The sequence below is a fragment of the Macaca mulatta genome, chromosome 18 (genome assembly GCF_049350105.2).
Source record: "Macaca mulatta isolate MMU2019108-1 chromosome 18, T2T-MMU8v2.0, whole genome shotgun sequence".
Taxonomy (NCBI): Eukaryota; Metazoa; Chordata; class Mammalia; order Primates; family Cercopithecidae; genus Macaca; species Macaca mulatta.
Genome location: NC_133423.1, coordinates 80,022,336 through 80,046,682, shown reverse-complemented (window position 1 = coordinate 80,046,682; position 24,347 = coordinate 80,022,336). Strand labels below are relative to the sequence as shown.

At 42.5% G+C, this 24,347-nt stretch overlaps 1 protein-coding gene and 1 pseudogene across 2 annotated transcripts in view; both read right to left on the bottom strand.

The window, feature by feature from the left end:
- LOC106994409 (uncharacterized) overlaps nucleotides 1–24,347 on the bottom strand; it is a 74,404-nt gene that overhangs the window by 48,240 nt on the left and 1,817 nt on the right. For both annotated transcript variants that reach the window (XM_077975246.1, XM_077975245.1), the window contains exon 2: nucleotides 13,914–14,015. In XM_077975246.1, coding sequence (XP_077831372.1) covers nucleotides 13,914–14,015 — 102 coding nt within the window. The remainder of the gene's footprint in view (nucleotides 1–13,913; nucleotides 14,016–24,347) is intronic.
- On the bottom strand, nucleotides 22,186–23,072 carry LOC722373 (small ribosomal subunit protein eS4, X isoform-like; annotated as a pseudogene).

Here is a 24,347-nt window from a genome sequence, read left to right as displayed (position 1 = left end):
TCACCTGATGGGGTTTGGGCAGGGTTCTCACTGGAAAAAGAAACCTAACAGTACACTTTGTACCAAGTCCGTGTACTGTTGTTGGACCCGGTTTGAGCTGAATTCTTTTCAGTGTCCCCGTGCACTCAGATAGACCGTACGGTTTGTGCATCTACCAGGTCAAAGGTGCTAGGAAACCAGCAGACTTTTGAGGTCCTACAATCCTAGTGACCTCTTTGAGCTACAAGTCTCTGTGACTGATCGATTTTGCCAATTCAAATTTCTTACAAGGAGAATCAAAGGGAGACTAACCCTGAAGAGTTAGAAGAGCTCCATAATTTCCTGTGGGGTCAGCTGAGGCCTCTACTGCAAATAAATTGTAACTGGACTTCTCTGTCTGCCCAATTCTGCTTCCTCTTCCTTCTTACAAATGGTGTTGTCCAACAACCTCCCATGTAAAAATCTCAGCCTCAGGATGTGGGTTCAGCAGAGGAGGTTGGGAGAGGTTGAGAGGTTGTGGGAGTGGTGAGGTGACAGATCAGAGGAAACTTGGACCTTCAGCATCAGTTGCATAACGGCAGTGTCTAAGCTCCTACCCACCATTCTTTTTTTTTTTTTTTTTTTTTTTTTTTTGAGACGGAGTCTCGCTTTGCGCCCAGGCTGGAGTGCAGTGGCCGGATCTCAGCTCACTGCAAGCTCCGCCTCCCGGGTTTATGCCATTCTCCTGCCTCAGCCTCCCGAGTAGCTGGGACTGCAGGCGCCTGCCACCTCGCCCGGCTAATTTTTGTATTTTTTAGTAGAGATGGGGTTTCACCATGTTAGCCAGGATGGTCTCAATCTCCTGACCTCGTGATCCACCCGTCTCGGCCTCCCAAATTGCTGGGATTATAGGCTTGAGCCACCGCGCCCGGCCTACCCACTATGCTTTACTGCTTCCGTTCTGCAAATACTGGCCTTAGTTTCAATAACTGGGGAACAATACCATCAAAGTACAAACTTGGGGGAATCTCTGCCCAGGATTATATTTTAAGACACAAAAGGCCAGTCATTGGTTCATTGCCTGATAAATCACCATCTTCCATATGGCAGAATGGGAAGGAAGAGAACTGACCTAAATTTTCAATTTTATTGAGTAAGGAGTTGGTTGTGGATAGAGAGGAAGAGAGAGGGGGTTATAACTGAAGTTTCATGAAATTGAAATCAATGTTCTAGAAATATTTTGGACGCAACTTTAATGAGGGAGACGCCAACGAGGGCAACATAACCATGTGGCTGCTTTCCTTCACAGCAGGTGGCTGATCTTCCCTTGAGAGCCATCTAGCGATCATGTAGCTATTGCAGCAGTGATAGCCCTTCACAGCAGACTCCAAATAACAACACACTCCTCTGAATCTCATTCATGTTATTTTTAACATAGTGTTTTGTTTTGTTTCGTTTTTTGAGACAGAATCTCGCTTTGTCACCCAGGCTGGAATGTAGTGGTGTGATCTCAGCTCACTGAAACCTCCGCCTCCCAGGTTCAAGCGATTCTCCTGCCTCGGCCTCCTGAGTATCTGGGATTACAGGCACGTGCCACCACGCCCGGCTAATTTTTTTGTATTTTTAGTAGAGATGGGGTTTCACCATGTTGGCCAGGCTGGTCTCGAACTCCTGTCCTCAAGTGATCTGCCCACCTCAGTCTCCCAAAGTGCTAGGATTACAGGTGTAAGCCACTGTGCCTGGCCTTAGCATAGTGTTTTGAAATAAGCTTTTGAAGTAAAATATTCAGGGCTGGTAGCCTTAAAGCTCTTTCTTGTATCCTTTCTACATATGTAAAACCAATACTTCCATACTTGCAATTTGTATAGAATTTTTTAAAAAGGGCTTTATGTAGCTGTGGCCAAACAATTAGGTGAACATTATTTTGTCACAAATATTGAAAAGCTCCTTAACTGCTGGCACAATTGTAAAATTGGATCTCTATTGACACTTCAATGAAAAGACATAAATTTGTTTATTAAAGTGTTACATATCTTATTTCTCCCCCCATTATTAATACTTTTTCAATACTTTTTTTTTTTTTTGCTTACTATTTTGCTTCAATAAATTATCTCAAGTCAGAAAGTGGAAGAAATTGAAATGATGCTACATCAAGGCAATTCGCTATCTGGTTCTTGTTCAGATAGGCAGATCCATAGTGAAGGTGCATTTAACTTTTCTAGTAGGGGACAATAATAGTAATGCAGTAATTACCGTTCATTAAGGACTTACTCTGTTTCAGGTACTTTGTTAAGTACTTTATACAAAAATTTAGTTTAATCCTCAATTTAACTTTATTAGGCTGGTGTTAAATTTCCATTTTACACCTGAGAATTTAGCAGATACAGCATCTTTGCTAGGGTGATGTGAAAACGTTTATGTAACACAACATCTACCTAGTTTATGATCAGAGCTACATTTGTTTTCATTTTCTCTGGTGAGGAAGTGACCTACAGCGGTTTGGCATTTTAAGCAACAGATCTTTGAAGAGGGTGGATGTGTTTACGGTTCAGATTGATGTTTTTCTCTCACTATAAGTATGTCAGATGCTTATTTCTTTGAACTAGAATTTAAAGTGAATACAAGTCAGCAGACATGTGTTTAGCACCCAGGGTTCCAGGCATGGGGCATACAATCCCAGGACGGTGCTTTACCCTATACCTTTTAGCTCTCACCCTCCTGATGGCCCATCCAGCCCCAGCCAGAAGTAACCACGAATCTACCTTCCGTCTCTATAGACTTGCTGAGTCTGGACATGTATATAAATGGAATTGTATAATATGTGGTATTTTGTGTCTGGCTTTGTTCACTTGGAATAATGTTTTCAAGGTTGGTCCATGTCATAGAGTGTATCAACATTTCATCCTTTTTTATGGCAGACAGTTACGACGATACTACATTTTGTGTATTCATTTGTCTGTGGTTGGACATTCGGGTTTCAACCTTTTGGCTGAATAGTGTATTTAAAAACATTTATGTACTTGTTCTTGTGTAGACATATGTTTCCATTTCTCTTGGGTATCTATCTAGGAGTGGACTCTTGCTGGGTCATATGCTAACTCTATCTTTAATTTTTTTTTTTTTGAAACAGAGCCTTACTCTGTTGCCCAAACTGGAGTGCAGTGGGATGATCTCAGTTCACTGAAGCCTCCACCTCCTGGGCTCAAGTGATCCTCCCACCTCAACCTCCCAACTAGCTGGTACAAAAGGCGTGTGCCACCACACCCAGCTAATTTTTGTATTTTTTGTAGATACGGGGTCTTACCATGTTGCCCAGGCTGGTCTCAAAATCCTGGGGTCAAGCCATCCACCGGGCTCAGCCTCCTAAAGTTCTAGGATTACAGGTGGGAGCCACCATGCCTGGTTCTTTAACTTTTTGAGGAACTGCCAAACTGTCTTCCACAATGGCTGCACCATTTTACATTTTCACCAGCAACATATGAGGGTTCTAATTTCTCTATAACCTTGCCAACATTTATTATTTTCTTTTTCTTTTTTTCTTTTTTTTTTTGAGATGGGGTCTCACTCTGTCGCCCAGGCTGGAGTGTAGTGGCCGATCTCGGCTCACTGCAAGCTCCGCCTCCCGGGTTCACCCCATTCTCCTGCCTCAGCCTCCCGCATAGGCGGGACTACAGGCGCCCGCCACCATGCCCAGCTAATTTTTTTGTATTTTTAGTAGAGATGGGTTTTCACCGTGTTAGCCAGGATGGTCTCCATCTCCTGACCTTGTGATCCACCTGCCTCGACCTCCCAAAGTGCTGGGATTACAGGCGCGAGCCACCATGCCCGGCCAACATTTGCTATTTTCAGTTTTTAAATTCTAGCCATCCTAGTGGGTGTGAAGTGGTATCTCATGGTTTTGATCTGCATTTCTCTTATGGCAAATTATGTTGAACATCTTTTCATGGGCTTTGCACATTTTTAAATCAGGATTTTTGTTTTGTTTTGTTTTACGGTTGAGTTGTAGGAGTTCTGATATATTCCGGATATTAACTCCTCATAAGATAGATAATTTGCCAGTGTTTTCTGTCTTTCCATGGGTTATCTTTTCAGTCTGTTGTGTCCTTGGATGCATAGAAGTTTTAAATTTTGATGTAGTTTAATATATCTATTTTGTTGTTGTTGCTATTGTCTATGTTTTTTGGCAAGAAAGTATTGTTAAATCCAATATCATGAAAATTTTACCTATATTTTCTTCTAAGAATTTTACAGTTTTAGGTCTTAAATTTAGGTTTTGGGTCCATTTTGAATTAATTTTTCTATGTGACATGAGGTAAGGGTCCAACTTCATTATTTTGCGTTTGGATATCCAGTTATTCCCAAGATTATTTGTTGACATACCATTCTTTCCCCCATTGAATAATCTTGGCACCTTTGTTAAAATTCAATTGACCATTCATGTATGGGTTTATTTCTGACCTCTATTCTATTTCATTAGCCTATATGTCTCTTTGTGTCAGTACCACACCGTCTTGGTTATTATTGCTTTGTAGTAAGTTTTGAAATCAGGAAGTGTGTCTTCCAACTTTGTTCTTCTTCTTCAAGGTTGTTTTGGCTAGTTGGGGTCTCTTGCATATCATATGAGTTTGACGTATTCTTATTCTCCCCTGCAGTGACATTCCTACTGGTCCAATTTGGTCAAGAGAGCTCTTTGCCAGAGCCACAAGGATACTGCTCTTTTAGTTCACACTCATGTGCTACAGTCATTCTGCAAATACAGCACCCAAGCCTGAGTCACCTCCCTCAGGCCCTTCAAGAAAGAGTCCTTTGTGTTCTTTCTTGCTAACATTTTTCATTTGGAATGCCTTCAACCTATTAGAGCTGTTCTAACATTGAACTCAAAAGAGAAAGGCCCAGAACCTTTCCTCCCAGGAGACTCCATAGTCTGTATGCAAATGAATCCACTGCCACCCCAGTGTCAAACTTGTTAGATAAGTTGGTCTAATGCAAAGGCACAGAAGTCACCAAAGTGATTTTGTCTATAATAGTAAACATTTTCTCTAGAGTGACTTACAGCCTTCACCTCTAAAAGGAGATACAGGCCAGGTGTGGTGGCTCACACCTGTAATCCCAACACTTCAGGAGGTGAAGTCGGGTGGATCACGAGGTCGAGATCGAGACCGTCCTGGCCAACATGGTGAAACCCCGTCTCTAATACATGGGGACATGCACCTGTAGTCCCAGCTACTAGGGAGGCTGAGGCAGGAGAATCTCTTGAACCTGGGAGGCAGATGTTGCAGTGAGCCGAGATCGCACCACTGCACTCCAGCCTGGCAACAGAGTGAGACTCCATCTCAAAAAAAAAAAAAAGGGAGATACAACTAACATCATTTGTAAGATTGGCTGTGTCAGCACCTTGCTACAAAGGAGCGAATCCTCCCATTCCAGAGCAAAGCATAACTTTTGTTTTATGTCCTTCATTAAAGAGGAAACTTAATAGGGTTCCTCCAGCTTTGTGCTAGAGCAGTGGTCCCCAACCTTTTTGGCACCAGGGACCCGTTTTATGGAAGACAATTTTTTCCATGGACAGGGGTTGGGGGATGGTTTCAGCATGGTTCAAGTGCATTACATTTATTGTGCATTTCATTCCTATTATTATTACATTGTAGTACATAATGAAATAATTATACAACTCACTATAATGTAGAATCAGTGAGAGTCCTGAGCTTGTTTTCCTGCAATTAGGCGGTCCCATCTGGGGGTGATGGGAGACAGTGACAGATCATCAAGCATTAGATTCTCATAAGGAGCATGCAAGCTAGATCCCTCGAATGTGCAGTTCACAATAGGGTTTGTGCTCCTATGAGAATCTAATGCTGCCACTGCTCTTATGACCGGAGGCGGGGCTCAGGTGGTAATGCAAACAATGGGGAGTGCCTAGAAATACAGAGGAAGCCTCACTCACTCGTTTGCCCGCTGCTCATCTCCTGCTGTGCAGCCCAGTCCCTAACAGGTCACCGGCCACTACCAGTCCATGGCCTGGGGATTAGGGACCCCTGTGCTAGCGGAAGGAGGAAGAGAGGGTAGGAGGCAGCTGTGATTCCATGAGGGGGCAGAATGACTGCATCCCCAGGTCTCTTACTAAGGATCTCAGATTTCACAGAATCTTGGGGGTATTTAGTGGCAGGCAACCTTAGGAATCATCTCATCCATAGTCTCTCCATGTGACACTTTTCACAAACGTGTGCTTCCTTTTGAGAGGCTGTGAACTTTTTGTGGAGCTGAAACTGTGTCTCCCTATAATCCATATTGGATTGTCTAGACAACACAGACCGGGGCAAGAGAAGGTAGGCTTAGTGAGGATAATAGCTAATACCTAATGAGTGCTTATTAATGCTAAGCACCGTGCTATGCGTTTTAAATAGTTTTTCCTTCTAATGCAACAAAATCTTACCGGTAAGTCCAGTACTATGATTCTTGTCTGGATTTTACAGCTGAAGCTGTTTCCAAAGGTCACCTAATAAGTTTTGGCACTTGTCTTCACCTTTATGAAGTCTCTGTGATGGTGGCTAGCGTTCCTGCTCTTACCCCAAGGGATACGGTCTCTTAGGACACTGGGATGCTCAGATTGCTCCTGGGATAGGTGTCCAAAAGGAGGAAAGGACTTGAAACTTTTTTGCTTCCTCTCCCAGTTTTGCCTGGGACTTGATCTGAGGTTGTGGCTGCCTTTGGATTTCCTGATTTACCAAATGCCAAAAGATGAGGATTAAAGATAAACTAAATCCCCAGGTGAGTGGAGCCAGTAGCTTCATAGACTTGAAATTTCAGAGCTCTAGAGAGTAGAACCACCTTCATGCTGAAGTTCCTTTTGGTCCTAGTGATACTGCTATTTGTGCTGAGATCTGCACCAATGCAACGAAGATTTTTAAAGTCTCAGGTGAGGCTGAGTACAGTGGCTCACACCTGTAATTCAAGCACTTTGGGAGTCCGAGGCAGGTGGATCACTTGCGTCCAGGAGTTCGAGACCAGCCTGTGCAATGTGACAAAACCCCATGTCTACAAAACATACAAAAATGTGCTGGGCAAGGTGGTGCAATGCCTGTGGTCCCAGCTACTCAGAACGCTGAGGTGGGAGGATTGCTTGAACCTGGGAGGTTGAGGCGGCAGTGAGCCGTAATCATACTACTGCACTCCAGCCTGGGTGACAGTGAGACCTTGTCTCAAAAAAAAAAAAAAAAAAAAAAGTCTCAGGTGAAATATCCAGATAGGGAGGTAAAAACAACTATTGTTCCATGATAGTCTAAGCTGAGCTATTTTCCAGGCATGATTTTCTGTATGCGTGTTGTCTGCCCTTTCCCAATAGATGTATTTGAATCCTTGCCCCTTTCTCTGTGTTACTTTTCTTCCCTATGGTGTTTGTCTATAACTGGTCTTTGTTGTTTGTTTGTTTTTTGAGACAGAGTCTTGCTCTGTCGCCCAGGCTGGAGTGCAGTGGCGTAATCTCGGCTCACTGCAACCTCTGCCTCCCAGGTTCAAGCGATTCTTCTGCCTCAGCCTCCCAAGTAGCTGGGATTACAGGCGTATGCCACCACACCTGGCTGATTTTTGTATTTTTAGTAGAGACGAGGTTTCACCATGTTGGCCAGGTTGGTCTCGAACACCTGACCTCAGGTGATCTGCTCAACTCGGCCTCCCAAAGTGCTGGGATTACAGATGTGAGCCACTGTGCCCAGCGCCTCTATAACTGGTCTTAATATAAAAATAAAACATATTTTAATTTATATAATCATTTACTATGTATATATTTCTTGTTATTAATATAAAAGGCAAGCATGTAGAAGATTTTAAACTTTTTCTTCTAAAAATAAAATTTCTTTTTAAAAAGAAGCAGAAAAACAAAACCAGGTGGCTTGTAACTTTTTCTCTTTCTCTTCCTGTGGATTAATAATTCTTGATTTAGAAAAACGTTCTCTAGCCCTACTTTAAGAGACAATTAGGCCTGAGTTGTTTTCTTCCTTCACGTCATACCTGAGAGAAGCACTGAGGGGGAGATTGTTAGTACCTGTTAATTAGCCTCAATATTTAGAATAATTTTTTTTGTTTGTTTTTTTCAGATGGAGTCTTGCTCTGTTGCCCAGGCTGGAGTGCAGTGGCGTGATCTTGACTCACTGCAACCTCCACCTCCAGGGTTTAGGCGATTCTCCTGCCTCAGCCTCCCGAGCAGCTGGGATTACAGACACTCGCCACCTTGCCCGGCTAATTTTTGTATTTTTATTAGAGACAGAGTTTCACCATGTTGGCTAGGCTGGTCTCAAACTCCCGACCTCAAGTGTTCTGTCCGCCTCGGCCTCCCACAGTGCTGAGATTATAGGTGTGAGCCTCTGTGCCCAGAAGAATAACTCTTAAACAGAATATCTGAAAACAAAACCGCCAGATAGTGAAAAAGCTTTTAAATATTCAAACTTGAGGAGTCTACAACTCTACTTAGTTGGTGATTAAGAGAAAAAAATAACCATTTAAAAAATATTTAGGAATGTGCATTATTCAATTTTATTAATATATTAATAGCTGTTCTATCAGATTTAGCTCCTACATAGAATAAATTATATATTTTATTCTGAGTGTTTCCCTGCTTAACACTCAGTATTGAGACTTTTCCTATGGAATTTGGAATAAAAAGTCTAGAACATTTGGATGTACATAAATGTTGTTTCCAAGTACTTTGAAGTGTATCCTACCCTGTTTTCTGTCTGTGTCATTTAAAAAAAATTATGTTTATTTTACTGTGGTAAGAATACCTAACAAGAGACCTACCATTTTAAGAGTTTTTTTTTTTTGAGATGGAGTCTCGCTCTGTCACCAAGCTGGAGTGCAGTGGCACGATCTTGGCTCACTGCAAGCTCCGCCTCCTGAGTTCAAGTGATTCTCTTGCCGCAGCCTCCGAGTAGCTGGTACTACAGGCACGCACCACCACGCCCAGCTAATTTTTGTATTTTTATTAGAGACGGGGTTTCACCATGTTGGCCAGGATGGTCTCGATCTCTTGACCTAGTGATTCGCCCGCCTCGGCCTCCCAAAGTGCTGGGATTACAGGCGTGAGCCACTGTGCCCGGCCAGTTTTTTCTTTTACTGTGGTGTCTGTCTCATTTTGGCATTAGGATAATGCTGGCTTCACAAAATGAGTTTGGAAGTGTTTTCTATCGTCCATCATTTTGTTGTTAACTTTTCTAATTTAGTATATACAAGAAGAACAATGCAAAAATCGTGTTGATACTGAAAGTTACTAAGTAAAACCTGCTAAAATGGCACCTGGGTACTGTTGCCATGGGGACAGGCAAGGAGAAGAATGAATGCAGCTTGAATTCTTAGAAAGACAATATGTGAGTTGCTCTTCAGTAAACTTGTGATGAAAATATCTTAAATGTGGGCACTTGGTTGCTATTTTTTAACAAAAACAAACAAAAAGCGGCAGCAGCATTAACAAGGGCAAAGAACATCACCAAAATCCTAAATCAAATAACTTCAGCTCAGTTGACCTTTGATTTGTGTGTGCTTGTTCCTTATGATAATTACCTAAGTTCCTCTGCAAAGCAGTGAGCCTGGGAGGCATGACATCTAACATGGGTGCAAATTAAACCCTCACTCCCACCCCAGCCTCCTCAGCCTCTATCTCTGAAGAAAATATGGGATTTACCTAACGTCTATTCAAATAGTGTATATTGAACTAGAAGACAAAAAAGGGATTTTGCATGTTAAGCTGCAGCTGGCATAAGAAACACATTCATTCTATCAGAAAATTGGGTAATCTGGATTATAGTCCTGGCTTTGGCACTGCCATTGGCACAGCAATGTATTTCAGTGTGTGTGTGTGAGGGGCAATTTATAAGTATCTGCAGTTCTCAGCCTCCAGCTTCCAAGGAGGAAGGGTGCTTTGTACAGACTGGAGTTGTATTATGCATATCCCTGAAAGGATGAAGTTGAGAGAGTTGGATGGAGCTGAAAAAGGCCAAAACAATTTACATTTGAAAGAAACAAATACAATATTCCTCAGAGAGGAATGGTTCTGAACAGATGAAAGGAGGAGTGAAAACAGAAACCCAATGAAGCTGATTTGGAGAGATGGAAAACTATAGGGAAGAAAGGATTTTTCTTCTCTTTTCTTTTTTTTTTTTGCGACAGGGGCTTGCTCTGTTGCCCAGGCTGGAGTGCAGTGACATGATCTCAGCTCACTGTATCCTCCGCCTTCTGGGCTCAAGTGATCCTTCCACCTCAGACTCCTGAGTAGCTGGGATTACAGGCGCAGGCTACTAGGCCTGGCTAATTTTTGCATTTTTTATAGAGACAGGGTTTCGTCGTGTTGCCCAGGCTGGTCTCAAACTCCTGGGCTCAAACCTACACCCACCTTGGCCTCTGAAAGTGCTGGGATTACAGGCGTGAGCCACTGCTCCTGGTGGAGAATTTCTTTAAGTTTACATACACTGGAATGCACCCATTATAAATGTACTATCTAATGAGTTTTGACAATCGTACTTTTAAACAAAATTATGGGAGGCTGTTGTTTTAGGCTGAGCTCCTGTGCTAGGCTCCAACAGACCAGACCAAACCAAAATAGAGTCACTGATGCTAAATGCCACATAATCAAACTGAAACTTCAAGGAAGCAAGCGGATAGATCCCCAGCCAGACCAGTTTTTTGAGAACAGGAGATTCCAGTCTACCTGAGTCAGCATAATAAGGAAGTTCCTCTGCTTTAACTTTCAGAAAAAAAAAGTAACCTGATATTAATCAGTGCTATTGTTCTGTTTCCTTGTTTTCATCTCACAAAGCCCAGTGTTCTGCCTTAGCTTGGTGGGAGTTCTCATCATATTTTGTAGAACGGAGGCTGTCCCAATTCACAAGTCTTGAGCAAAGCTAAACAGATCTATAACCAAATTTGTGGTAATTTTGTCTGTTGACAGTATACAGCTACGTAACTACTACTGTGATTAACATGAGCATTTCTGTCACTCCACAAAAGTTCCCTTCTGCCCAGTCTTCTTTCTGTTACTAAAGATTAGATTTGTCTTTTCTCATTTCATATTAATAGAATCATACAGTATGTACTATTTTGTGGTTTCTTTTGCTCGTTGCAATATTTTTGAGATTCATCTAGGTATCAGTAATTTGGTTCTTTTTATTGCTGATGTGTTTATTGCAGGGATATATACAACTTTTTATTCAACTACTGATAAACATTTGAGTTGTTTTCTGTTTGGGACTATTATGGCTGATGCTATTATCATTAGTATACAGATTCTTGGACATCAATTTTTATTTCTCTTAAAGAAAATACTTAAAACTGCAATAGGGCTGGGCGCAGTGGCTCACAGCTGTAATCCTAGCACTTTGGGAGGCTGAGGCGGGTGGATCACCTGAGGTCGGGAGTTCGAGACCAGCCTGGCCAACAAAATGAAACCCCGTCTCTACTAAAAATACAAAAAATTACCTGGACATGGCGGTGGGTGCCTGTAGTCCCAGCTGCTTGGGAGGCTGAGGCAGGCGAATTGCTTGAACCTGGGAGGCGGAGGTTGCAGTGAACTGAGACTGTACTCCAGCCTGGGAAATAAGAGTGAAACGCTGTCTCAAAAAAACAAAACAAAACAAAACAAAACTGCAATAGCTAGGTTAGATGGTAAGTGTATGTTTGACTTTATAAGAAATTGCCAAGCTATTTTCCTGAGTGGTTATACTGCTTTACATACTCCCCAGCAATGTATAAAAGTTTTGATTGCCTTAAAGCCTCTTCAACAGTTGGTATTTTCAAGCTTCTTTTTGTTGTTGTTGTTTTGTGAGATGGAGTCTCGCTCTGTTGCCCAGGCTGGAGGGCAGTGTCGCAATCTTGGCTGACTGCAACCTCTGCCTCTTGGGTTCAAGTGATTCTCCTGCCTCTGCCTCCCAAGTAGCTGGGACTACAGGTGCCACCACCACGCCTGGCTAATTTTTGTATTTTTAGTACAGATGGGGTTTCACCATTTTGGCTAGGCTGGTCTCAAACTCCTGACCTCAAGTGATCGGCCTGCCTCAGCCTCCCAAAGTACTGGAATTACAGGCATGAGCTACCGCACCCGGCCCTCAAGCTTCTAATTTTAGACATTCCAGTGGGTGTATAGAGGTATCTCCCATGGTTTCAATTTGCTTTCCCTAAGGACTAATGACTTTGTGCACCACTTCCTGTGCTTATTTGATATTTGTATAGCTTCTTTGTTGAAATGTTGTTTTACCCATTTTAAATTTGGTTATTTATTATTTTATTATTAAGTTGTAAGAATTATTCATATATTTTCAATATTAGTCTGTCAGATACTGCCAATATTTCCTCTCAGTCTTTCTTATTCGCGTTTTTTAAAGAGCAGAAAAATCTAATTTTGAAGTCTATTGGTCATTTTTTTTCTTTAATGATCTATGGTTTGGTGTCTTTTTGTCTATTGATGAGACAGAATCTCACTCTGTTGCCCAGGCTGGAGTGCAGTGGTGCAATCACTGCTTACTACAGCCTTGACTTCCTGGGCTTAAGCCATTTTCTTGTCTCAGCCTCCCAAGTAGGTGGAACTACAGGTGCATGCCACCATGCCAGGCTAATTTTTATATTTTTTGTAGAGACATTGACGAGGCTGGTCTCAATCTTCTGGGCTCAAGTGATCCACCCACCTCAGCCTCCTAAAATGCTGAGATTATAGGTGTGAGCCACTGCACCTGGACTTTTTAGAAATTTTAGTGTTTTCTACATATGTCATCAGCAGACAGGGATAACTTTATCATTTTCCAGTTTCTATGCCTTTTATTTTTTAAATTAAGCTTATTTTAATTGATAAATAAAAATTGTACATATTTATCATGTGCAACGTGATTTTTGAATTATGTACGCATTGCAGAATACGTAAACCAAGCTAATTAACATGTATTACCTCACCTACGTATCCTTTTTGTGGTGAGAACACTTGAAATCTACTCTTTTAGCAATTTTCAAGAATAAAATACACTGTTACTCGTTAGCGTCACCATGTTGTACAATAGATCTCTTGAACTTGTTCCTCATATCTAACTGGCCAACATCTCAAACCTCCACTGCTTTATTTCTTTTTCTTGTCTAATTGCTCTGGCTAGAACTTCCAGTACTATCTTGAACAGTACTGATGATAGTGGGCATCTTTGCCTTATTCTTGGTCTTAGACGAGCATGTGATTTTAATTGAGCATATTAATCACTTGGAAGGCATTACAAAATTCTATTGGATTCTCCTCTTGATATTTGCTTTTTAGCAAATTATTACATTGTAGACAATCTCTTCAAATTAAAGGTTGTGTGGAAGCTCAGGATTGCACAGTTAAACGGGTTTTGAAAGATGTAAATTTCCTTTGTACTTGCATTGAGGTCTACAACATACTACTGGGACTATAGTTTGAACTTGAATAATATATCCAGTGCAAAGTTGTGTCAGGATGAAGATCTCACTTCTTATTTTAGCTTTTGTTAGTACCAGAAGTAGACAAAGCAGATTGACATTACTTATGATTCAAACATTAGTCGTGGTCAAAATGACTGTCTTAGTCTATTTGTGCTGCCGTAACAAAATATCATAGAGTGGGTAACGTATAAAGAAGAGAAATTTGGCAGGGTGCAGTGGCTCAAGCCTGTAATCCCAGCATCTTGGGAGGCTGAGGCAGGTGGATCACCTGAGGTCAGGAGTTCAAGACTAGCCTGGCCAACACGGTGAAACTCTGTCTCTGCTAAAAATACAAAAATTAGCCAGGCATGATGGGTGCCTGTAATCCCAGCTACTCAGGAGGCTGAGGCAGGAGAATCGCTTGAACCTGGGAGGCGAAGGTTGCAGTGAGCCAGGATTGCACCATTGCACTCCAGCCTGGGTGATGAGAACGAAACTCTGTCTCAAAAAAAACAAACAAACAAACAAAAAAAGAAGATAAATTTATTTCTTACACTTCTGAAGGCTGAGAAGTCCAAAATTAAGGAACCAGCAATTGGTGTCTGGTGAGGGTTGCTGTCTGCTTCCAAGATGGTGCCTTGTTGCTGTGTTCTCACCTGTTGGAAGGTGGAAGGGCGAAAAGGGATTAAGCTAATTCCCTCAGCCCTTTTATAAGGCAATAATCTATTTATGATGGTGGAGCCCTCATGACTTAATCACTTTCCCAAAGGCCCCACCTCTTAATACCATTATAGTGGGGATTGTATTTCAATGTGAATTTGGGAGGGAATACAAATGTTCAAACAGTAGCAGTCCACCCCTTGGCCCTTCAAATTCGTGTTTTTCTCATATTCAAAATACATTCATTCCATCCCAATAGCCCCCAAAAGTCTTAACTCATTCTAGTATCTACTTTAAAATCTAAGTCCAAAGTCTCATCTAAATATCATCTAAATCAGATATGGATAAGACTCAGGGTGAAACTCAAAATATGACTCATTTTGAGAAAAATTTATCCTAACTGTGAGCTTGTGAAATCAAACAAGTTATATACTTCCAAAATAGAGTAATGGGACAAGCATGGCATAGACATTCCCATTCTTAAAAGGGAGAAAAAGGCAAGAAACAAGGGGTAATAAATCCCAAGTAAGTCCAGAACCCAGTGAGGCAAACAACATTACATCTTGAGGCTTGAGAATAATCTTTGACTCCACATCTTAGCTTCCAGACACACTGGAGTGGGGATTGGGTCCCCAGTCCCCCAGGAGACCCCACTACCATGCCTTTGCTGGATGAAGCCCACGCTGCAGCTCTCAGGAGTTGGAGTTGGATGCTTATGGCTCTTTCTGGCTGGCATTGCATGCTGGTGGCTCTACAGGTTTGCAGCCTTTAGGAGTGGCTGTCTTGCATTGCCTCACTAAGCATTGCCCTACTGGGGGCTCTCTGCAGTGGTCTTGACCCTGTGGCTCTGCTGGGCATTGCCATAGTGGGGACTCTCTGCCACACCCTGCCTTGTGGCTGTTCAGAGCTCTGAGACTGAGGTTGTGAGGCATCCTTTGAAATCTAGGTGGAGGTAGCCATGCTTCCACCGTTCTCACGTTCTGCATGCCTGGAGAGTTAGCATCACATGGATGCCATGAAGATTTACATACTGTGCCTTCTGGATTGTTGACCTGAGTTGCATCTGGACCCCCTGAGCCACAGCTGGGGTGGTCAAGGAGTCTATGTTGTTGCATTCCAGTGGCACCAGAATTCAGGGAGCAGAAGCTTGGGGTGCCCCTGGGCTGTGAGCCCCAAGGTCCCATGGGTGTCCTGGGATCCTCCTTTGAAACGTTCTTCCCTCAAGGCCCTAGCACTCTGGGCCTGTGATGAGAGTCACAGCCTCAAAGATCTCTGAAGTGCCTTTGGGGTCATTCTCCTATTGTCTTGATGAATAGCAACTGGCTTCCTTCTGTCCATACTAATCTCTTTAGCAATATTTTGCTTGGTCACACCCTTGATGTTCCTGCTCAAACACACTTTTTCTTTTTTAACGACATGGCTAGGCTGATAATTTTCCTTCTCTTTAACCAGGCTGAGTGCAGTGGCACAGTCTCGGTTCAACCGCAGCCTTGATCTCCCAGTCTTGAGTGATCCTCCCACCTCAGTCTCCCAAGTAGCTGGGACTACAGGTATGCACACCATGCCCAGCTAATTTTGTTTATTTTTTGTAGAGATGAGGTCTCATTATGTTGCCTAAGCTGGTCTCAAACTCCTGGGCTTGAGTGATCCTTCTGCCTTGGCCTCCCAAAGTGCTGGGATTATAGATATGAGCCACTGCACCCAGCCCTTTGTTCCCTTTTGATATAAATTCCATCTTGAATTCATTTTTCTCTTTCTGAATTTCATTATAAACAGTCAAGAGAAGCCATGTAGCACCCTGAAACACTTTGCTTAGAGATTTCTTCTATCGAATATCCTAGTTCATCACTCTTAAATTCTGATTTCTACAAAGTACTGACACAGACAAAATTCAGTCAGGTTCCTTTGCTAGTTTGTAACAAAGATGGCCTTTCCTCCAGTTTCCAATAAGATATTCCTTATTTTCATCTAAGATCTCATTAGAATGGGCTTTACTGTTCACATCTCTACCAGCATTCTGATTGCAACCACTTAGATAATCTCTAAGAAGACCGAGGCTCTCTAAGCTTTCCTCTTCTTCTGAGCCCTCACCAGAACTGCCTTTAATACTCCGTTTATGGCCATCTAGGATGTTTCCAGTATGCGGTTCAAAATTGATCCAGCCTCTACCCATTACCCAGATCCAAAACTGCTTCCACATTTTTAGGTATTTGTTATAGCACCATCTCATTTTCAACACTAAAATCTGCATTCGTTAGGGTTCTCCAGAGACCAGAACCAACAGGATATAGATGTAGATATAAATATATAAAAGGGGATTTATTGGGGAAATTGGCTTATGAGATTATGGAGGCTGAGAAGTCTCATGATAGGCCACATGCAACCTGGAGAACCAAGGAAGCTGGTAGCATGGCCCAGTCCAGGTCAGAGGCCTCAGGACTAGGGAAGCTGATGTGTAATTCTCAGTCCAAATTCCAAGGCCTGAGAAGCAGGGGCGCTGCTGATGCAAGTCCTGGAATCCAAAGGCTGGAGAACCTGGAGTTCTGATGTGCAAGGGCAGAAGTGTGTCCCAGCTCCAGAACAGAGAGAGAGAGAGAGAGAGAGAGAGAGAGAGAGAGAGAGAGAGAGAGAGAACAAGAGAGTGCACAAATTTCCTTTTCCTCTGCCTTTTTGTTTTATCTAAGCCCTCAGCCAATTGGATGTTGCCTGGTCATACTGGATGAGGGCAGATCTTCCTTACTCAGTCCACTGATTCAAATGCCAACCTCTTCTGGAAACACCTTCACAGACATACCCAGAAAAAAATGCTTTATAAGCTGTCTGGGTATTCCTTAACCCACTTAGAAGGTTGACAACTAAAATTAATAATTACAATGACTTTACCACAGTGTAACATTTGCATAGAAGTGCTGTTTTGCCTTGTAATTTTAGCTTGACTTAATGAAGACACATTGTCAAATCTGCAGCAAAAACTGATTTTCTTGTTTTGAGACAGAGTCTCACTGTGTCATCCAGGCTGGGGTGCAGTTGCACAAACATGGCTCGCTGCAGCCTTGATCTCCCCAGCTCAAGTGATCCTCCTGCCTCAGCCCCACAGATAGCTGGGAATACAGGCAAATGCCACCATGCAACCATGCCTGTCTAATTTTTGTATGTCTATATCTTTATCTATCTATCTATATTTTTTGTAGAGACAGGGTTTTGCCGTGTTGCCCAGGCTGGTCTCTCCAACTCCTGAGCTCAAGCGATCCACCTGCCTCAGCCTCCCGAAATGCTGGAATTACAGGCATGAGCCACTGCGCCTGGTCAACAAAAAGTAATTTCTAAATCCATTCAGTGCATAATAATGACAGGGACAGGAGGCTGGGAAATTCTGGGCAGAAGAGGGTGGGTCCCTGGCAAAGGCTCCACCCTCAAGGCGAAAAGCCTAATAATACTGTGGCCAAAACGAGGACTTACATCCCTGTTTTCCCACGCTCATGTTGCCTTTTCCAAAACCACCCTTAGCTCACCCCACCCCCTATCTTGTGCCCATAAGAAACTCAGAACTCAGCCAGCAGAGAGGAGAAGCCGCTGGATGTCAGAGACTACAGTTGGACATCAGAGAGAAGCAGCTTGACTTCAGTGATGAGGAGGATGGGAAAGGAAATTGGCCAAAGCCAGGTAAAAGGGCTAAGGAATAGCCATAGAGGGTTGGGGTCTAACCTGGAGTTTCACCAATCTGCCCAGTTGTACAGCTTTCTTTAGCCAGTTGGATATAGAAGTCTATGTTGTTGCATTCCAGTGGCCTAATGAGTAACATGCTTAAAGTAAAAACAAAAAGCAAAGGAAAGTCAAAATACTACCCGCATTATGGATAAAACTGATAATTGAAGATGTGGCTTATATAATCAAGTGGACTTCCAAATACTGATCCCTAGAATTAGACTCATCCATCAGCCATAGGCATTGCTGAGGCACCTCAGGGCCCTCATTCCCCACTGGAGGCGGCCCCTATAACAGGGAGGGTGTGGGGAGCAGGGCCACTTGGACCCAAGAGAAAGATGTCCCCCAGTCGTGACAGCCTTCTCCCCAGGATCATAAAGATAGAATGGAATCATCAGTGTGCAGTCACTGATCCCATGTTCACAATACTTAAATCAATGCCTCCTCTCCTGTTTTAGAAGTATCCTGTTTTAGAAGTATCTGGCATTAAGTGCTCCATTCTATTAAATCACACAGAAAATTAAAGTGCACCCTTTTAAACCAATACACATGCCCCACGAAGGATGCCTTTGAAATGTGGATGACAAATGGTTCCAGGCACCTGTTTGACCAAGGCTTAGCTGACTACAGATGCCTCTTCTGGTTCCAGGGTGACTTACCATGGCAGGGTGACTGCCATGAAACTACCCTTGCAGGCTTTCTAGAGTCGGAGGCTACCCAGCAATGAATCAATGGGCTGAGATGCCTTATTGCCATCAGACGTGTTCACGCACTGGATGAACACTCAAGCACTGTTTCAGAGGATACAGATGAGATTCCTATGGGCACAAGAGCTTTAGAACCACAACCACCAAGGAATCTGAAAATTCGAACACCCTATGGTTTAAAGGAACTGTAGTTTTTCTGAATTGAAGCATAAAGCTCATATCATCATCTCTCATCGTGATGTACGCTGCTAATGCTTTCATGAACAGTCCATGGAGCAAAATGATAGAAAGTCTGTTCATGAATTTACTGGTTAATCTAGCATATACAATCTAGTTACTGTAAGCAGTCAGATGGAGAAAAATGATTATGATGAAAAGACCCCAGGGAAAGGATTTTTCTGCTTGAATAGATGAATGTCAAAATCAAATTACTTCCACTGGGAAAAGCATATCAAATTCAAGATGGAAGGAACCACGCACTAAGAAATGGAGACTAGGCCCAAAATAATGTTTCTTCAATTTTTTAAAAACCACAATCCAAAATATACTTAACATCATAATGCAGCACACACACACACACACACAGACACACACACACACTTCTAACTATAACAAAAGTTTCACAAAACAACACTTACCCTTATTATGGGCAATGCGTTCTGACTTCTACTATATTCGGATTTTTAATAATTCTGTTATTGAAGCATAGCAAATAGGCAGAAAAGCACATGATTATAAGTGTGGATCTTGATAAATTTTCACACAATAAACACATCTATGTAACCTATATTTTATTCTACTTCTTATTTTTTATTGTAAAATATTTATAACATAAAAAGAACCATGTTAATTTTTAAGTGTGTGGTTCTGTGCGTTAATTACATTCGCACTGCTGTGCAACCATCACCACCACCCATCTCCAGAACATTTTTCATCTTCCTAATCCCAAACTCCATACCTATTAAACAGCCATTCCCTATTTCCCCTCCTTTGCCTCTGGTAACCTCCATTCTACTTCCTGCGTCTGAACTTAACTACTCTAGGTACTTCATATAAGTGGAATCATATTTGTCCTTTAGTGACTGGCTTCTTTCATTTGGCATAATGCCCTCAAGGTTCTCCATGTTATAGCATGTGTCCAAATTTCTTTCCTTTTTAAGGCTGAGTAATATTCCACTGGATGTATATGTATCCAGATAGATAGATAGATAGATAGATAGATAGATAGATAGATAGATAGAGAGATAGATAGAGAGATAGATAGAACATTTGGTTTATCCTTTCATTCATCGATGGACATTGCATTGCTCCTGCTTTCTGGCTATTGTGAATAATGCTGCTATGAATATGAGTGTACAAATATCATTTTTTAAAAATACTAGTTGCAACACATTAAATTGATTTTCTTGATGTTGAAAACTCTGGTGTATTAGTTCAAAAATGGAAATCAAACATATTCTTTCCTTTGAGCCTGATTAAGCTAAACAGGCCACTTTCAGACTCTTCATTTCCCTGATTTTTTGAACTGAGAAGAGACTTAGTGTGCCTCAGAAGGGAAGCTGTAGGAGTGGATTTCCTTCCCTTTCACTTTGGAAGCTGCCCAACAGTGAAAGCAATGCCTCACCGGGACGGGGGGACCCCTTCACCTAGCCACCCTCGACACACACTCAGCCTTCCACTGTCTCTTTGTGAAAGTGAGATAGTGTGCTGAGTCGCCAGGTTTTTGGCATGCTCAGGGTTGAGATGTGGATCCATAGTTCCTACACTCCCTGCTAAATGAGACGAGCTGAATTGGACTTGCTCAGAAAATTTCTGAGAGTCCACAGGCTACTCTGAAAGTTATTTACCTGCTGTGACTAACATACTGTATATCCTTTCAAAAAGGTTTTGTGAAGAGAAACTACTTCCCTGAGGCATGGGTTTTCTATTGCTGCATAATAAAGCACCTGAAACTTTCAACAACAGCAGGCCTCTGGGTTGATGATTGGGCTGGGCTTGGCTAGTATTCCTGCTGTCTGGCCTGGGGTCACTTGCATGTCGTCCACAGGCTCCAATGGGGCTGGATGGCCCATGACGGCCTTCCCACCTGTGCTGGTTGCTGGCTCTCTGACTCTCTCATCCTTGTGGAGGCACCCAGGCTTTTCATGGAGGACTCAGGGTTCAGAAGGAGACAGAGGGAGCCACAAGGCCTTTCAAAGCTCCAGCATGGAAGTCCTATAATATCACTTTCTCCACATTCTATTAGCCAAAGCCAGTCACTAGCCAGCCCAGATCCCAGGAGTCAGGAAGTCAACTTGACCTTGGATTAATGGGTACAAATATATATGAGAGAGAAGATATAAGACCTGATGTTTGATAGATCAGTAGGGTGACTATAGTTAACATTAATTGATTATATATTTCCAAATAGCTAGAAGAGAATAATTTGAACATTCTTAGAATCAAGAAAAGATAATTATTTAGAGTGATGGATATTGGCCGGGCGCAGTGGCTCACATCCATAATCCTAGCACTCTGGGAGGCCAAAGCAGGTGGATTGCTTGAGCCTAGGAGTTTGAGACCAGCCTGGGCAACATGGCAAAACCCTTTCTCTACAAAAAATACAAAAAATTAGCCGGGTGTGGTGGCACAAGCCTGTGGTCCCAGCTACTGGGGAGGCTGAAGTGGGAGGGCTGCTTGAGCCTGAGAGGTCCAGGCTGCAGTGAGCCATGAGCATGCCACCACACTCCAACCTGGGTGACAGAGAAAGACTCTGTTTCAATTAAAAAAAAAAAGTGATGGATATCCCAATTACCTGATTTGATTATATGAATGTATCAAATTATCACACGTGCTCTGAAAATATATACATGTAACATGTGTCAATAAAACTAAATGTGTAAATAAATAAACGTGACCTCTTGATGATAGGCGCGGCAAAGTCACAGTGAACCGGAACATTCAGAGAGACGGGAGGAATAACTGTAGCCATCTTTGCCAGAGTCTACCACTCTCCACCACAATCTACCAACAATCTATAACATCCTGTTATTGCTTCTTTTTACTTTCCTGCAAATAAGCTCATGCAAATCTTGTTTCTAAAGAGTAGGGTTTTGACCCAACATCCTTACTTCTGATAATTTACTTACAGATCTACCTGCACAACACAAAATGATCTATGTACAAGATTACCCATGTAGCACACTTCATAATTAAAAACAACCCAAGTATTCATTAATAGAGGACTACTTAAATAAATCATGGTACACCAACAGGAGAGGACACTGTCCAACTATAAAAGAAAAAAAGAAGCCCTTGCGTATCGACACAAAAACCCTAGGATATACTGTTGACTGACAAAAATCAAAGTGCTGAGCAATATCCACTGTATCCCAAAAGTCTTAGTGTAGTTCGAAACTTTTATAATGTTAGAAGTAAAAGTACTATAAACATAGAGGAAACACGACTTGAAAACTTAATTGTATAAATTTCTTTCTTTTTTAGATTAATCATGCCATATAATATTATTATGTAATTAATTAATTAAATAATTGTTGAGACAGAGTCCTACTCTGACACACAGGCTGGAGTGCAGTGGTTCGATCTTGGCTCACAGCAACCTCTGCCTCCCAGGTTTAAGTGATTCTCTTGCCTCAGCCTCCCGAGTAGCTGGGATTACAGGCACAAGCCACCATGCCTGGCTAATTTTTGTATTTTTAGTAGAGACGGCGTTTTGCCATGTTGGCCAGGCTGGTCTCAAACTCCTGACCTCAGATGATCCACTCCCTTTGGCCTCCCAAAGTGTTGGGATTATAGACTTGAGCCACCACACCTGGCCCATATTATTTTTAATTACATACAAAGATCTAACATGTCACTCAGAGACCATTTCACCCACTGCTCTGTTTGGTCACCAGTCTCTTGTCTGTCTCTTCAGCAATGGTGAAGTGCATACCCCTTCCTTGGGGAAGAGAAATCCAGGGTTTGTTGAGGTTGCTGTTGGCATCTTTCCCATGAACCACATCAAAAGAACCAGGGTGCCTCTCTCTGTTGGTGACCACACCAATTCTTCCCAGGTTAGCACCTCCAGTCACCATACACAGGTTTCCAGCGTCGAACTTGATGAAACCAGTAATCTTGCCATTCTCCAGATCAATCTGAATGGTGTCATTCACCCTGATGAGGGGATCAGGGTAGCAGATGGTGTGAGCGTCGTGAGTCACCAGATGAGGGGTTCCTTTTGTGTCCACAAAAATTTTTCTCACTTTGCACAACTTGTACTTGGCCTCCTCAGGTGCAATATGATGTACAGGAAAGGGAGCCTTGGTGTCATAGATCAGAGGGAAATTCTCTACATCTTGTCAGTGCTCATGACATCCATGAATCCAGCAGGGTAGGTTACATTAGTTCAGACCTTGCCATTGATCTTAATGAAACTGTGCATGCAAAGCTTCTTTGCTTCACCTCGTGTCCGACATACTTAAGTCTCTGCTCTTTAGGAAAAGATGAGGGAGAAACACTTTCCTTAGCTTGTGGGGATGGGTGGATTGATGAGGAGCAAACACACGGGTCAATTTATCCAGCATCAAATGCTATGAAGCTGCTGCCCGCTTCAGCTGCTTCTTGGGACCACAACCATGACTGCGTTAGGCAAGGAAAGAGCTTTTATTTTTTTTATTTTTGAGACAGGGTCTCTGTTGCCCAGGCCGGAGTGCAGTAGTGCCATCACAGCTCACTGCAGCCTCAACCTCCTGGGCTCAAACGACCCTCCTACCTCAGTCTCCGAAGTAGCTGGGACCACAGGCATGTACTACCACACCTGGCTAATTTTCTTTTTTTGGGGGGTAGAGACAGGGTTTTGTCATGTTGCTAGGCTGGTCTCAAACTCCTGAGTTCAAACAATCCACCTACCTCAGTCTCCCAAAGTGCTGGGATTACAGGCGTGAGCCAACATGCTCAGCCTTGTATACATTTCTTATTCACTTAGTCTTGTGAATTTGGAATAATAAATTTTAAACTTAGTATTTTTGTTTCATTATTGTTTTCTATCTTTGATCAGAGATACTGAAACAAAAAATAAAATGTGCTATTTAAAATTCACAAAACTAAATAAGCGTAAAAGAGATTTATACAATAAAACTTCCAAGTGATGTTTGTAGCATTTATAATTCTGAAGTTATTAATGCCTAAAGTTCCACCAAGGCTTTTGGGTTACCCTATACAGGGTATGCTAACTTTCTTTTTTTTTTTTTTTGAGACGGAGTCTCGCTCTGTCGCCCAGGCTGGAGTGCAGTGGCGCAATCTCGGCTCACTGCAAGCTCCGCCTCCCGGGTTTATGCCATTCTCCTGCCTCAGCCTCCCGAGTAGCTGGGACTACAGGCGCCCGCCCCTGCGCCCGGCTAATTTTTTCTATTTTTAGTAGAGACGGGGTTTCACCGTGGTCTCGATCTCCTGACCTTGTGATCTGCCCGCCTCGGCCTCCCAAAGTGCTGGCATTACAGGCGTGAGCCACCGCGCCCGGCCAGGGTATGCTAACTTTCATTAAGAAAAAAGTGGATTCCATATCTTTGCTATTGTGAACAGTGGAAATAGGGTACATACACACCACGGAGTACTATGCAGCCCTAAAAAGAAAGTGATCATGTCTTTTGTGGGAACATAGATGAAGCTGGAAGCCATTATCTTTAGCAAACTAATGCAGAAACAGAAAACCAAACACTATATGTTTTCATATATAAGTTGGAGCTAAACGATGAGAACACATGGACACAAAGAGGGAACAACACACACCGGGGCCTACTTGAGGGCGGAGGGTGAAGGAGGGAAAGGATCAGAAAAAATAACTACTGGGTATTAGGCTTAGTACCTGGGTGATGAAATAATCGGTACAACAAACCCCCATATCACGAGTTTACCTACATAACAAACCTGCACATG